Source organism: Macaca fascicularis, chromosome X, assembly GCF_037993035.2.
Source record: "Macaca fascicularis isolate 582-1 chromosome X, T2T-MFA8v1.1".
NCBI classification, from domain to species: Eukaryota; Metazoa; Chordata; class Mammalia; order Primates; family Cercopithecidae; genus Macaca; species Macaca fascicularis.
The window spans coordinates 112,799,470-112,815,317 of record NC_088395.1 but is presented as its reverse complement, the minus strand read 5'-3'; the positions used below and the strand labels follow the sequence as shown (position 1 = coordinate 112,815,317).

Sequence of the window (15,848 nt, the reverse complement as noted above, 5' to 3'; positions counted from 1 at the left end):
TTGAATGTTCCCTTTTAATACAACGGCAGATTTATATTAAATGATATGTAAATACATCTGAAGATAATTGCTTTTGAAGTACACTTTGGGATTAGAAGTATCTCAGACTAATTGTTTCATCTTGCTCATTAAAGAATAGAACTGACAAAAGCCTCTCAAGGGAAATCCCACAGAAAGAGGAATATGCTCTCATGTCCGGTAGAGTGATTTTTATATTTCAAACTTTGTCTGAAATATCCCCCAAAGTTTCTAAAAAGTAATAATCCACAAGATTATATTTCTCACATTTCTCTTCATGCTTATTATTTATATTTATATTAAGCCCTTCTGGAAAACTCATGAAATTTAAACTACCTTTTTTTTTTCTTTCTGAGATTAATACAACAGAGATTTGCTAAATACTTCTGTGTTCCCTAGGTCAGAATTGACTAAAAAATAAAACTTGAGTGACAGAGAGATAGACATAAACATTTTGGCTTTATTGCTAATAATCTATACCCAAAATGCTTGCAAATACTTGCTCCCTGAACTAAACAGATTTACTTATCCAGTCTCTGGCACTGCTAGAAAATCACTGCTTTCACCATCTTTCAGATGCACAGGACAGGTCCATTTTAAATTATGGCATAGAGAAAACCAGAATGAATCCTCCTTGCAGACAGCCAAAAACAAAAGAAGGGTCTAATCCAGTCATATTTAATTTTTTCTCCTAAAGTTCACCAAGCACTTCAATCATTCTTCCTAAGGAAGGAAAGTTGGGAGAGAGATTAGGAGTGTTGCTCTGAAATCAGTTTCCTTCAACAGTGAAACAAGCAGTAAGGAACATGGAGGATCTCCATCCCACTCTCATTCCAATGTTCCACCAGGTTTTTGCTATTTTAACACATATCTTAACCATTAATTAAGTTTTTGGTAAACCAAGTGTGTAGCTGCAACCTCCTGTCACCAGATCTAATTAGAGGTAACTTTTCTTCCTATCCAGCATATTTAAACTTTCCTACTTGTCTGTTGAGCCTTGTGTTTCTGGCACTACAGTCCTGAATTGACTGTGAACTTCATCTAGCCACTTCTCCACACCCTCAGAAGCAAGATTTCCCACATCTCTAGCAGCAGACTATCCATTTACAAGCATAGTCTTGCTGTCTCTGTAGTCTCAATGTCTTGCTGTAAGTTTACTCCCTGTTCTACTTCCCACCCTATGTCCAGCTATGCTTCTCAGTGTGGTACGTTAGAGGTTCTAAGATTATAAGATCACATTTAGATAGACCAATAATAAAATGGCAACAATATGGAGATGCTCCAAATTTGGGAAAAAAAAGCTCTTTTTCCTTATGAATTTCCAATAAATAAATTCCAAAAATTAATAAAATTATTCTGCTTTTGTGTGAAATTAAGTTAAAACCCAAAAAAATCTTAAAGTATTGCACCGTATCTTTTTTTCTATTTACTTTTGGCCAAAAGTTTTCCTGATGCTTGGATGGTGCTGAGCTTGCTTTAGCAGCTACATTCTGAGATGTGTTCTATTGGAATTGGATAGTGCTTTTAAGGTCTCAGAAATCACAGGAATTTTACCTTTTTTCCACATGCAAGAAAGAGCAGCATTCAAGAGATTTGACATCTATACTACTATACTACTCATTCATTCAATTCTTTCAACAAATACTTACTGGGTACCTCTTATGTGCCGGGCACTGTTTAAGGCACTATAGATGGAACAGAACAAAAGTAAAAATCTCTATAGTCCTGAAGCTGGTATTCTAGAAAGCTCTTCGTGGGTATGAGTAAAAAAGGAGAAGCAACTTCCAGAGTTTAAGACAATTACCCTATGCCAAATTATGTTCCCAGAACATAGTACATGGTTGTTGCCAAAGACCGTAGCAGCAATTGAATGATATATGATGAAAGGGGGGTACATGGGCAAAATATTGGCTTCATTATTGCCAAGTTGCTTTGATGATAAAACCTAATCAATTCAGTGTGAGATTCAATTCTAAAGTTCCAAAAAATGTTGATTCTGACAGTTTTTGCTAGCATTTGTATTGCCCCTGTGGGTTGATAGATCTTTGGAGTTCCCTACTCCACAATTTCAGTGATTCCAATAATTTTTTTTTTTTTTGACGGAGTCTCACTCTGTCACCCAGGTTGGAATGCAGTGGTGTGATCTCGGCTCACTGCAACCTCTGCCTCCCGGGTTCAAGCGATTCTCCTGCCTCCCGAGTAGCTGGGACTACAAGTGTGCACCACTACGCCTGACTAATTTTTGTATTTTTAGTAGAGACGAGGTTTCACTGTATTGGTCAGGTTGGTCTTGAACTCCTGACCTCATGATCTGCCTCCCTCGGCCTCCCAAAGTGCTGGGATTACAGGCGTAACCCACTGTGCCCAGCCTCCATTAAATAATTTTTAAACTTCTACATCACATATTGAAATCAACATTGTAAATGTTTATAATGTATTACAATTTTTATTTGTAATTATCTTGAATGAATGTCTGTCTCTCTATTAAAACATTAACTTACTAAGTGACAGGTAAGTGGGTAATGTCCCATCAAACAGGAAATGCAATATAATTTTTATTAAGGGAGTTTCTGCAAAGTGAAAGGGAAATTATGAAAGAGGTCTCATTTCCCCCATAAATCCAGGAGGATAGACTTCAACTATAATAGTCATTACTGTGAAAAAAAGAATATGTGTCAATGTCATCACAAATAAGGTGCAGTTGACTTATTCTACGAAGGAAAAATGCAGGTAGGTCTGGGTTAAGACCTTAGCATTTGTTTTCACATTCAGTTTTTTAAATAAATTGGACTTTCTAACATTTATTCTCACAAAAATCTTATTTCAAGTTAGGAAAAACAATTCATTTCAGATTTTAACTTTTTAATTGTGTGTATTTAACTATATTAATTGTCATATTTCCCCAAATGAAGGCTTTTTCTGTGAGCTATTTTCAAAATTCTAGATTCTGGTCCATATACTCCTTCTAGCAGTTTGGAATGACTTACTAGTCAACATTTGTATTATTGGAACCAATTCAAACTATTCTACAATTAAGCAAGATGATAAACCTTGCTTGGTTTGGGACAAATGACTATTTGGAGCTAAAAGACTCAAAATAAAGTGCTTGCTTTTTCTACAGTTTATATTAGAATACAGGAACTCTTAAGTCAGCATGGAGTCATAGGTCAAGAGCAGCCAGTTCATGAATACAATGATGCTAGCTGCCTTCCACATAGGAGTAGATGGCTGTATTAAGAGAATCTCCCTCAGTGTCAGTGAGGAAGACAGCCAAAAAAGGCTGTCTGTTTTAAGAAACAATTCAATTGTTGAATAATGGATACTCCCAAAAATGGAATTTCAGGAAAATGTGGATGAACGATCTTGCTGACGGCTGCCCAAATGATTTATTGCATGCTGAGATTTTATTCACACACATAGAGACTGCATACAGATAATGCATCAACTATATCTTTTAATTGCAGGTTGTTTTCTTGCAAAAACTGTTGAAATTAGGGATAATATATAAGAAAGTTTCTCTGCCATTGTTTTAAATTTTCAGAAATTTTCTTAAAAATAAAATCTAACAGTTTATATCAATGAGGTAAAAAATTCAATTAATATTTCTGAAAAAATGCATTGAAATTTTAAATTATTGTTGCTTAATATCTGACATCAGTGCTTTTCATGTAAAAAACGTGAATTCCATATTAAAATATCAAGTGTATTTCAATGAAATATTATAAAATAAAATGATATTTTCTTTAAAAATATTTGAGGACTTGGTCCATTTCATTTAAATTATTAAATTTGTGTGGATAATGGTGTTGATAATATTTTATTATTCTTAACAACCATAGGGTTAGTAGTGATGTCTCCTGTTTTATTTCTGTTATTGATAATTTGTGACTTTTCTTTCTCTTCCCCTTTTTTTGGTTACACTGGCTAATGTCTTATCAAATATATTAATCTTTTCAAAGAAACACCGTTAGGTTTTACTAATTTATTCTATTTTTTCCTGTTTTTAGTTTTGTGGATTTCTGCTCTAATAATTATTTTCCTTCTTCTGCTTATTTTAGATTTAATCTACTCTACTTTCTCTAGATTCCTAAGGTGAAAAGTTAGGTTATTGATTTTAGTAGCAGGAATGGGGTGGAAATGTGTATACTTCGTCTTATCCAGAAGTGGAAAACTTATTAACTTTTAATAGCTTTCATTTATGAATGTTTAAAATGTTTATTATGTTACTATACAGTGGTACCTATTTATATTTTCTAAAATATACACATCATTATTGTTTTTCATCATTGCCTAAGTGTCCATAAAACAGAGCCTGATACAAGAGTTTGCATGCAAATAGTTTATTTGGCAAGTGGTTTTAGTAAGTCAGAGTGAGAAAAATTAGTGGCGAAATAAGGAAAGAAGAAAATTTAAACAAGGATGTGCTATTAATTTAGACATCACTACAGGCCGGTCATGCTCGATCTTATAGGATAGAAGTTGGTATCCACTTTTATTAGGATGAATAACTACTATGGGTGCAGTGCATTCAACATGGATCCAAGTAGCTGGATGGTGTCTTTGAAGGAAGGTATAGAATTGAGGGCACAGCGTCAGATGTTGCTCTTGCAAAGACATACATTGAGCAGTGGCAGTAGCTTGATCACCTTTGACAAGAGCGAACCAATGCTGTTGAGCTCATGCTTAGGCTTAATCCCTGCCACCAAGACAATTCATGGATTTATGTGCCAGAAATAAGATAACTGAGGAAAGAAGTTGTTTGACATTCATGGCATGAGTCATTAGATCCACTTGGTTGTTGAGTGCCTTCTCTACAGTCAGTTCTCTTGCATGGCCATTAATATTGAGTCACAGAGATACATATGATTTGTTTTCATTCCCGTAATTCCATCTATGTGCCTTTAATCCATATTTTCTTTTTTTTTTTTCAGTTTCCAGCCCTTCTCATTCCAAGACTCAGACACAGCAGCCACGTTGTTCTTCACAGTCCAGGAAACAACTTCAAGCCACTAGTCCCTTTGTAAAGTGAAGTAGCAGGTGTACTGTTCACAGCTTTGCCAACTAAGAGTTTCTCCTTTGACACTAATCTTTAGGGCTACTCCAACTGAGGCTAAAGTGTAGGAGTAGTACATTTACAGCTATCTGTAGTGCTGACATCTGTGCATTCAGCTTGACATTTTCCTCTTCCGTCAGTTGGTCATAGATAACCTCCTAACCCATGATCATAGAAGTGTTTTGAGGGGGGCATTGTTGCAACAATGGTCAATGTCATGGCGGTTTTGTGTAATCTGCTGATTTATTGATACCTTCTCATGCTGGATCTCATATATGGCATTTCCATCATGGGGTGGATTGCTGTTTACCCTGTCAGACCTTATCACTTGGTGAATCTAAATGTACAACTTATGATGGGCCACTCATGTCACGTGCTATCTCTTGATTAGGCACTCTATTTCTATTATGCCTTAATAGCATATGAGGGTATGTTTTTAAATGGCAAGTCGTTACAGGAGATATGGGTTTTCTTCAGAACCTCAGAATTCTGTGTTATAGCACCTGTATAATGGCTAGATACTTCATCCTTAACCACCATAGATACCTTAAGCATTATCAGTTGTGCTGAGTCATATGGCTTAAGTAGCAGGACAATTGAGATGGTCTCGATCTCCTGACCTTATGATCGCCCGCCTCAGCCTCCTAAAGTCACATCTTTTATTTTTGTATGAAAGAAGTTGTACAGCCAGCTGTCTGTACATCTAGCCCTGGAATACTACTATCTATAAGGCATTGTCACAGCTTCTGACATTTCTGTCAGTCAAGTTAGCCAGACTCCACTCTGACCTTGCTTTCCATTATGGTAATGATACCTACCATGCCCCTGAGGTTTTATGCTGTCACCTGAGCCCTACCATCCATTTTAGAATCTTATAATCTCCATTGCAGCATAGTTTACTTCCAACCATGGTTTGCAGAGGAGAGCCAACATCAAGCTTCTAAAAAATGTCAGTATTCCTCCTCATCAACACATTCCTTATCGGAATATCTTCTCTGCCCTCTTAGGGAAAGTAGTTCAGAGATAGGTCCTCTTGTCTCACTCAATAAGTCACTTCTAATACTGCCACTTCATTTCACCTTCTCACCAATTCCTCAGTACTCTGGCAAGAAAGTTTGGGTGGGCTGTCATGGTTAAGGCTTAAAGATGACACCCTAGCAGTGTATTAGGCCAGCTCCAAGTCAGTGAACTCTGAATCACAGGTGTGTGATCCCATGCCAATAAGTTCTCCCCTATGATTGCATATTCTGCTCCCTTTCCTTGCTAGTTTTACAATCTCAAAATCCGTTCTAACATATATTATCCTAGTTGATGCTAATGCATATTAGCCAGTTCCTGTATTTCCTTCTAAATATAAGGTGTTTTCCACCTGTTTAGAGATTATATTTTGCTCCTTGTGCTGTGTAACATGTTACTTTTGTCATGGGTTGGAAGCAATTAAAAATATCAGTGCTGGATATTAACACAAGCTATTTCTTTTGAGGTAGGTGTCTTAGATGAAGTTATTGGCTTGTCTCCAGGAACAGGGAAGCTGCTCTCCAATAGCATGGGTTTAAGGGGGCTGCTTCTGCTAGGCTGTGGGTTGAGGGGATTGATTCTTACACTCGGCTATTACCAGATTCATGGTTTTATTCTTTCCTTATCAGGATATCTCTATTTCTATGTATCTATGTATCTATGTATCTATCTATCAATCTATGTATCTATCTATCAATCTATCTATCTATCTATCTATCTATCTATCTATCTATCTATCTATCATCTATATATCGATCGATCTATCTAAATCTGTAAGCATTATGTATGTGGTGTTCTTGCAGCTCTGTAGACCTGGGCCAGATTAGAAGCTGGGCCTGATATTCAGCAGTCTGCCTTATGACTAGAAAAGATGAGGGTTTCCTTAACCCAGTGGGTTAGGGTGGATAAGAAGTCAGGCTCTCCAATCAGACACACAAACCTACATTAGAGATCCAGCTTAGGGCAACTCCATCTTAGAGTTGCCTTAACAGCTACTCAGGCTGGAAGGGATCTGAGTCCACAGTGTGTTGGAAGCCAAATTCATCCATTTTCACATCTCAAATGCCATTCAGTGATTCATTCAAAGAGGAGAATGGATGCATGTTTGAGGCATTCCTCCCTTAACTTCAATATGCCCCAAAATAAATGACATCTTAAGAGGGATCAGGTGTCCAATCTTTACCACAAACAAAACAGACACTTGGGAACTCACAGATATGAGGAAACTTGGGCTCTGGTTTTCAAGTACAGGCAGTCTGTGCACAAAGTTAATCAAAATTTCTCACTATGATGATGTAGTGCATCCTACTCATCTTAGAAATTAGATTTTCATCTGGGTCACAGAAGTAATATTTCCTTTCTATGGCACCTGAAATCTACCCTTGAAGTGGAGCTTTAGTCACATATCACTTGCTCTCTTGACTCACAATGCTATGAATGAATGAATGAGGTAATAACACAAATATTAGAACCAGGAGACAGAGATAGCTCCACTGAGAGAACTAAAGGTGGGTATTATATTGAAATCAGAGGGACACAACATTATTGATATGGTTTGGCTGTGTCCCCACCCAAATCTCATTTTTAATTCCCATGTGTTGTGGGAGGGACCCAGTGGGAGATAACTGAATCATGGGGGGAAGTCTTTTCCATGTTGTTCTTGTGATAGTGCAGTCTCATGAGATCTGATCATTTTATAAAGAGGAACTCCCCCACACGAGTTCTCTCTTTGCCTGATGCCATCCATGTAAGATGTGACTTGCTCCTCTTTGCCTTCTGCCATGATTGTGAGGTCCCCCACAGCCATGTGGAATGGGAAGTCCATTAAATCTCTTTCTTTTGTAAATTGCCCAGTCTCTGGGATGTCTTTATCAGCATTGTGAAAACAGACTAATACAGTAAATTGGCACCAGTAGAGTGGGGTGTGCTGTAGATACCTGAAAATGTGGAAGCAACTTTGGAACTGGGTAACACGCAGATGTTGGAACAGTTTGGAGGGCTCATAAGAAGACATGAAAATGTGGAAAAATTTGAAACTCCCTAGACTTGTTGAGTGGTTTTGACCAAAATGATGATAATGATATGAACAATGAAATTCAGGCTGTGGTCTCAGATGGAGATAAGAAACTTGTTTGGAAATGGAGCAAAGGTGACTCTTGTTATGTTTTAGCAAAGAGACTGGTGGCAATTTGCTCCAGGCCCAGAGATTTGTGGAACCTTGAACTTAAGAGGGATGATTTAGGGTATCTGGTGGAAGAAATTTCTAACCAGCAAAGCATTCAAGAGGTGACTTGGGTGCTATTGAAGGCATTCAGTTTTATAAGGGAAGCAGAGCATAAAAGTTCATAAAATTTGCAGCCAGACAATGTGATAGAAAAAAACCCCTCCATTTTCTGAGGAGAAATCCAAGCCAGCTGCAGAAATTTGCATAAGTGATGAGGAGCAGAATGTTAATCCCCAAGACAATGGGGACAATGTCTCCAGGACATGTCAGAGGTCTTCACAGCAGCCCCTCCCATCACAGGCTCAAAGGCTTAGGAGAAAAAAGCGGTTTCAGGGGCCAGGCTCAGGATCTCCATGCTGTGTGCAGCCCAGGATCCCTGTGCAGTATGCAGTGCTGGTGCCCTGTGTGCCAGCCACTCCAGCTATTGCTGAAAGGGGTCAATGTAGCACTCGGGCCATGGCTTCAGAGGGTGCAAACCTCAAGCCTTGGCAGCTTCCATGTGGTGTTGGGCCTGCCAGTGCACAGAAGTCAAGAATTGGGGTTTGGGACCCATTGCCTAGGTTTCAGAGGATGTATGGAAATGCCTGGATGCCCAGGCAGAAGTTTGCTGCAGGTGTGGGGCTCTCATGGAGAACTTCTGCAATGACAGTGCAGAAGGGAAATGTGGGGTTGAAGCCCCAACACAGAGTCCCTACTGGGGCACCACCTAATAGAGCTGTGAGAAGACGGCCACCATACTCCAGACCCCAGAATGGTAGATCCACCAACAGCTTGCACCGTGCACCTCGAAAAGCCGCAGACACTCAATGCCAGCCCATAAAAACAGCCAGGAGGGAGGTTATACCTTGCAAAGCTGCAAGAGTGAAGCTGCCCAAGACCATGGGAACAAACCTCTTGCATCAGCATGACCTGGGTATGAGGCATGGAGTCAGAGGAGATCATTTTGGAGACTTAGGATTTGACTGCCCTGCTGGATTTCAGACTTGCATGGGGCTCATAGCCCCTTTGTTTTGGCCAAATTCTCCCATTTGGGATGGCTGTATTTACTCAATGCCTATACCCATATTGTATCTAGGAAGTAACTAACTTGCTTTTGATTTTACAGGCTGGTACACAGAAGGAACTTGCTTTGTCTCAGATGAGACATTGGACTGTGGACTTCTGAGTTAATGCTGAAATGAGTTAAGACTTTGGAGGACTGTTGGGAAGGCATGATCGGTTTTGCAATGTGAGGACATGAGATTTGGGATGGGCCAGGGGTGGAATGATATGGATTGGCTTTGTCCCAACACAAATCTCATCTTGAATTCCCATGTTTTATGGGAGGGACCCAATGGGAAATAATTCAATCATGGGGGGATGTCTTTCCCATGCTGTTCTTATGATAGTGAATAAGTCTCATGAATTCTGATTGTTTTATAAAGAGGAACTCCCCTGCATGAATTCTCTCTCTCTTTGCCTGCTGCCATCCATGTAAGATGTGATTTACTCCTCCTTGCTTTCTGCCATGATTGTGAGGCCCCCACCCAGCCATGTGCAACTATAAGTCCATTAAACCTCTTTCTTTTGTAAAATGCCCAGTCTCTGGTGTATCTTTATCAGCAGTGTGAAAATGGACTAATACAATTATAAAGCAAATAAGTGTGTTTTATCCAGGGTATAAAATCCACATACAGTGTGATGATGGTTTGTTGTAAATCACTTCTTAGGGCAATGAGGAAGGTATGTGGATTGATAGAGGCTGTATGTCTAAGAAGTCTTGGTCTTTTTTAGTCAGGGTCCAGAGAGGTTTTGTGGGACATGCGGCTTATAAAATTCAGTAGGCTTTCTATTAAAGTAATACAAAATCAACATGAAAGGGAATACTTATTTAGAATGACAACTTATAGCAAGTGTTAAGATGATGGCAACTACAAGAACCAAAAATTCCAAACAAATCATATATATACATTTTGTGTGTGTGTGTGTGTGTGTGTTAAATTTGGAGAAACACCACTTATGTAGCTGCACAGTTTCAAGTAGGATGATGTAAAAATCCAAGGTGAATAATATAATAGTTTTATTGTAAATCAAAACACCAAATTTTTGCAAACTTTACATAAACGCGTAGCCATGTGAATGTATAACAAGAGCCCAAGGGCGACCATTGTCTAACAGGTAAAAATGCAGACAGCTTCATATTAAGCCCTTAGAATTTCCTTTCACAGCAAGTTTTTTAAATAAACTAACTTTTCTAACATTTTTTCTCACAAAAATATATTTCAAGTTAGAATAAACAACTCATTGGCTTCAGACTTTTAATTGTGTATGTTTAACCATACTCAGACATTGTCATATTTAGCCAAATGGAGGCTTTTTCTGTGACCTATTTCCAAATTCTCAGATTCTGGTCCATCTACTCCTTCAAGCAGTTTGGAATGACTTGCCAGTTGGCATTTGTATCATTGAAACTATTCTACAAATAAGCCATTTTGATAAAGCTTGCTTGGTTTGAGACAACTATGTATTTGGAGATAAAAGACTCAGAACAAAGTGCTTGCCTTTTCTACAGTTTATATCAAACGAGATGGGCACTTAAGCAGTCAGCCTGGATTCATATGTCTAGAGTGGCCAGGCTGTAAATACAATAAGTCTAGCTGCCTTCCACATGTGGTCAGACACCTATATTAAGAAGACCCACTCACTGTTAGTTATGAAGATAGCCAGGAGCTTGACTGATTTAAGGAACTATTCAGCCATTGAAGGACAGACACTCCCAAAAATGGAATTTCAGGGAAGTGTAGAATGAACAATTCTGTTAAAAGCAGCCAAAATTATTTTCTGCATGCCAAGATGTTATTCACACACATAAATACTACATGCAGATAATCTTCATTTTTGAATTACAAGTTGTTTTATTGCAAAAGCAAGTGTAGTTATAATATATAGCAAAGCAAATCTATCTTTGGTTCTATACATCAGATAATTTTTTTGCAAAAATAAATAGGCATGGCAAGAAAAATAATTCAACTATGTGAGGGAAAACCCAATATTTTATAAAAATTAAGCGAGGAATATAGAAATGATGTATCTTTTAGACTTTTTTCCAATCATCTTGGTTAATATCTAACACCAGTGCAATTTTAACATTAAAATAATTGTGCACAATATATTTAACAATACAGCATAGATTCTAAAGTGTCATAAAACAAAATGGTACTTTCCCTTCTAAATCATTTAGGAATTATGCTTTCTAAAAATGTATGGGAAAGTAGAACTGCTGAAATATGTTGACAAAATTAACTTTGAAGAAGCGCAAGAAAAGGAAATAAAGATGTAATTATAACCACAGATTCTAGATATCTCAAAAAAGAAGTGAACACATTATCCATTCTCCCATTTGCAGAAAATATGTATTAAGAGAGAATTGTTCAGAGATTTTTTTCAACTAGTATCTATGAGAGCTCCCTGTCATGGTTTCAACTTTCAGCACATTTAGTGAGCTTCATTTGTTGGTGGTTTTCGTCTCTTTTCATATATTATTTTTGCATCAAATAATTCTCTTTCCCTGTAGCCTAGACATGGTCCTTTTAGATACTTTGCTTCAGCTGCCTCGTAATCTAACCCATCAACAGCAGAAATTGAACAAATAATTGCTTCTGGCAGAAGAACTTCTAGGATAAATTTAATTTTGTCATCTTTTATCCAAGTTGGCATTATTTTATCTATTTGATTGTAGACTTCTTGTAAATATTTCACCACTTCATCCAACTGATCTTCATCCTCAAAGTATGTTTCAATACAGGGTGTGAACCTATTTGCATTCAAAAATGATTTCAGCCATCTGGATCCTTTAGTGCCATTTACAATGGCCAGAAGATGGTTCTCTGCTCCCTTCGCATTCACAATGAAGTCCACCAGGTTCTTGTTGGCTCGGTCCCGAGCAGCCTTCATCCGGTCAGGGAGAATTTTTTGGAAGGACATTTTCTTGGTCTGGGAAGTCACAGCCATCGGTTCCCTGGCATCTTCATTATGCAGCTTTGGAAATTTGTTCCTGAAAGTATCCTGTTTTATTTCTTTCCTAACTGGGTAACTAATATCAGCAGCATAATATTCAAGCAAAGAGCCTGTGAAAGAACCACAGCCTATTCTAACTCTGTAGTCACAAATTAGTGAGATGCACCAGTCAATACTCTCACTATAATCCTCCCTGGCTTTGTTCACTAGCATTTGTTTCTCTTTACAATCAAATTTCTTTAATCTTCTAAAATTTACTCTAATGCCCTTCTTTTCAGAATTCATGTTTGCCTCAATAAAAAGCACACTTGCTTTCCTCTCTTTTCGTCTGATACTTTTAATCACTGCTGGCCAAAATGGGTATTTCTGATATTTAAACCAGACTATCATTCCTGCTTCAAATGGACGTGTCTCATAATGTAAAATGAAGCGTGGAAGTTCTTCGTCTTCCTCATCATCATCTAATAGAGAAAGATTAATGCGACTTGGAAGCAATGACTTGTCAGAGGCTTGACCGTCTTCCTCAAGTTCTTCAAAATCCACTCTCTGAAAATTTCTTTCACTATTCATAAGACGTGAATAATCCAAGACAGGGTTAGAGGCACTAAATGAAACCTGGCATTCCCTTGAACAACTCCCAGGGCATGCTGCAGCCCCCATCTCTGATTCCACAGAAGGTTGATTCTGACTGGTATCTAAGCATGGATTTGAGGGACCCTCTCCAGGATCTTCAATATTCTCTGAGAAAGCAGAGCATTCAGAAGGAACAGCCAGGGTCTCTGGGCATGTATCCTGGCTCTCTTCTTTCAAAGTTTTGGGCATAGTGAGGATATCTGATGACAAGGGTGGAGCAAACTTTTCATCTTTAACATATGCACTTTCCTCTTTTACTGCAGAATGCACAGACATAACTGCTGAGATATCAATCTTATTCTTGTTCTCTTTTTCATCATTATCTTCTGAAAGTGAATGGAAAGTCTCGCACCAGCTAGAGTTTTGTAATGACTTTGTTTCCACTTCACTTGGAATAGTATTGGCCATTGTGTGCACTTGTGATTTATCATCATACAGGGAATCATCACTCTCTGAAGATGCTAATAAGCATGCTGAGTTTTCACTTTCCTGAAGACACTCTGGTAAGTCGGCTTCATCCTTCCGGTATTTTTTATGAGGGGGCGAATCAGACTGTTTTTGTGGTACATTTTGAGACAGCATAGTGATCTCCTCTTCATCTGAAGTGCTTGCTTGACTCAAATTTGTTCTCTCATTCAGAATATCCAGTGCCACTTTTAGTGATCTTCCATAGGCAGTTTCCTCTTTAGGCAGAGCACTGTCCTCTGACTGTAGTCCTAATGAGGCAGCAATGGCTTCAATTTGAGATTTATTTAGGATTTCTGTTTCTGTGCTGTCCATTTTAATTTTTTCATCTAGTGAGAGTATTTGAACTTCTAGAGAAAATCCCATTTTCCTCTTACTGTTTGATGAAGTTTCAGATCTGGACAAAACTTTTGCTGGCCATAACTGGTCTTTCCAGTGGCATAGGACATACTCAGACTCCATTATGTTTTATATTTGTGTGCCAAGGGTTATTACCAAAGTTGAGGTGGCTGTCTTTGTAACTGCTAATGCAAGTTCTACCCAAAACAATACTCTTAACAAAGCCTCTTTCGTCTTATGACTACAAAGGGTTTACAGTTTGTGTGGCCTGTTCTCCACCTCAATTTTCCAAGGAAGCTTGAAAACGTTGTTTGAATGGGACAATACTGGAAGATACTGAAATAGGGAAAAGGAAAAGAAGAAAAGTATCAGCAAATACAATTATTTTGCCAAAACAGGAGGTGAGTAATTACAAGTGGAGAGTAGATAAAAAAACAATGCTCAGTGGGGCATGAGACAGAGGAGGCAGCATAATATAAGATTGCAGGGGCGGGGGTGGGCAAAAACCAGAAAAGTTGTTTTATAATACCTCAAATTCAAGAATTTGCCCTCATTATTGAACATGCTTACTAAGAAGGGAATGCATGCACATGGAAGGAGAGGTGGGAGAGCTTGTGATGGGATGTCAGGAACTCTATTTATGTAAGTACATACTTTGGTACTTTTGTGTCCCTAATGTCATACCTATAGCAGTGGGTCTCCAAACTTAACACGTGTCAGAATCATCTGGAGGACTTATATTTCTAGGCCCCATCGTGAGAGTTTTATTCAGAAGGTTTGGCTTGTGCTCAAAAGTTTGTATTTCTAAAAAGTTCTTAAGTGCTTCTAATGCTACATGTTTAAAAATAACTCTTTGAGGAGCAGTGTTCTAGTTGAAAACACAGCTTTATGTTTTTTAAGCTGCAAGTGCTCCACTGTTCACCCAGAGCAGGCAGACAAAGACAACAGGGTCTGTATCTCCTGGACCCAGACAAAAATACAATGACTCTTCTAAAAGCATAATTTTAGAAGGCAGAGAGTCAGAATTACTGCTATGACAACTTGTTGGATAGGATCATTACAAAGGATTGGAGAGTCAGGCCATTGGCCTGAACCTCAGGAAGACACCTGAATAGCCTCTTGGGTGATTTCTTCATAAAGGTTTAAAAAGTGAGATTCTTCTCCAAACTAGAAGTTACGACTTTTAATTATAAAGTGTCATGGATGCAGAACAGGGAGCAAAATGAATTGTACCCCAAATTATCAACCTAACATGATTCTAACAGGAAATATGACTTTTAATTTAAAATGCTAGGATGGCTGTAGAGCAGGAGGCAAAATACATTATTCTCCAAGTTCTCAACATGTTTCTACCGTGAAATGTTTTGTGACATTGGAAGAGTCTTACCCACTGTCACGTGGATCCTGGTGGGTCTGGTCCTGTGGTCCAGTTGTCTTGATTCTCACTCCAACTGCTTGTCCAGAAGGGCCTTCACCAGACTCAGCACTTCTGTGGCTGTACTGTCTTCCCGGGGCTTGGCTGGTATCACATGCAGATTGCCCAGGTCATGTGCATCTCTGATATTAACCTATGCTGTTCAAAAGGAAGGCAGGGAATAAAACCAACGAAATGGGAAAGGTGTCAAGAATTTTCCCTACCTAAACTCTAACAGGTATGTAATTCTAAAACATAGGAATGAGGCAAAATTTCATCTGTGATGTAGATGCCATGTTTATTTTCCTTCTGATTTTTATAATTTGAAATGCTCTCTGGGATAAATTTATGCTATTTAGTTTATGTTGAAATCATCTCTGAAGAAAAGTATGGTGGAGTGGTATGAGTCAGCATGTAGATTTTGTTTGAATACTCACATCAGTTATCATGTGGAAGTTTTCTTCTTTACACATACAGTTTTTTTTCAGTGGAATTGCAATTACATGCTGTCTCATAGTTTACTAATACAAAATAGATTCATTGCTTTGTTTGTCTACTTCATAACAATGGTTGGCTGGAGAAAATTTAGAAAATCTGTCAAGTGCCCTCTTATGATGACAACCAGAATTACTCATGAGTTGAAGGGAACTTCACTCACTATCAGATGTAGTTTCTATCCTTATTCCATA

The 15,848-nt window shown here is 38.2% G+C and overlaps 1 protein-coding gene across 6 annotated transcripts in view; it reads right to left on the bottom strand.

The window, feature by feature from the left end:
• Positions 1–10,354: 10,354 nt before the first annotated feature.
• Positions 10,355–15,848, bottom strand: part of PWWP3B (PWWP domain containing 3B) — a 28,713-nt gene continuing 23,219 nt past the window's right edge. For all 6 annotated transcript variants that reach the window (XM_005594278.4, XM_015444297.3, XM_005594279.4 and 3 more), the window contains 2 exons: positions 15,133–15,318; positions 10,355–14,081 (listed from right to left, as the gene is read on the bottom strand). In XM_005594278.4, coding sequence (XP_005594335.3) covers positions 11,787–13,868 — 2,082 coding nt within the window. In that variant the 5' untranslated portion in view covers positions 13,869–14,081; positions 15,133–15,318 and the 3' untranslated portion in view covers positions 10,355–11,786. The remainder of the gene's footprint in view (positions 14,082–15,132; positions 15,319–15,848) is intronic.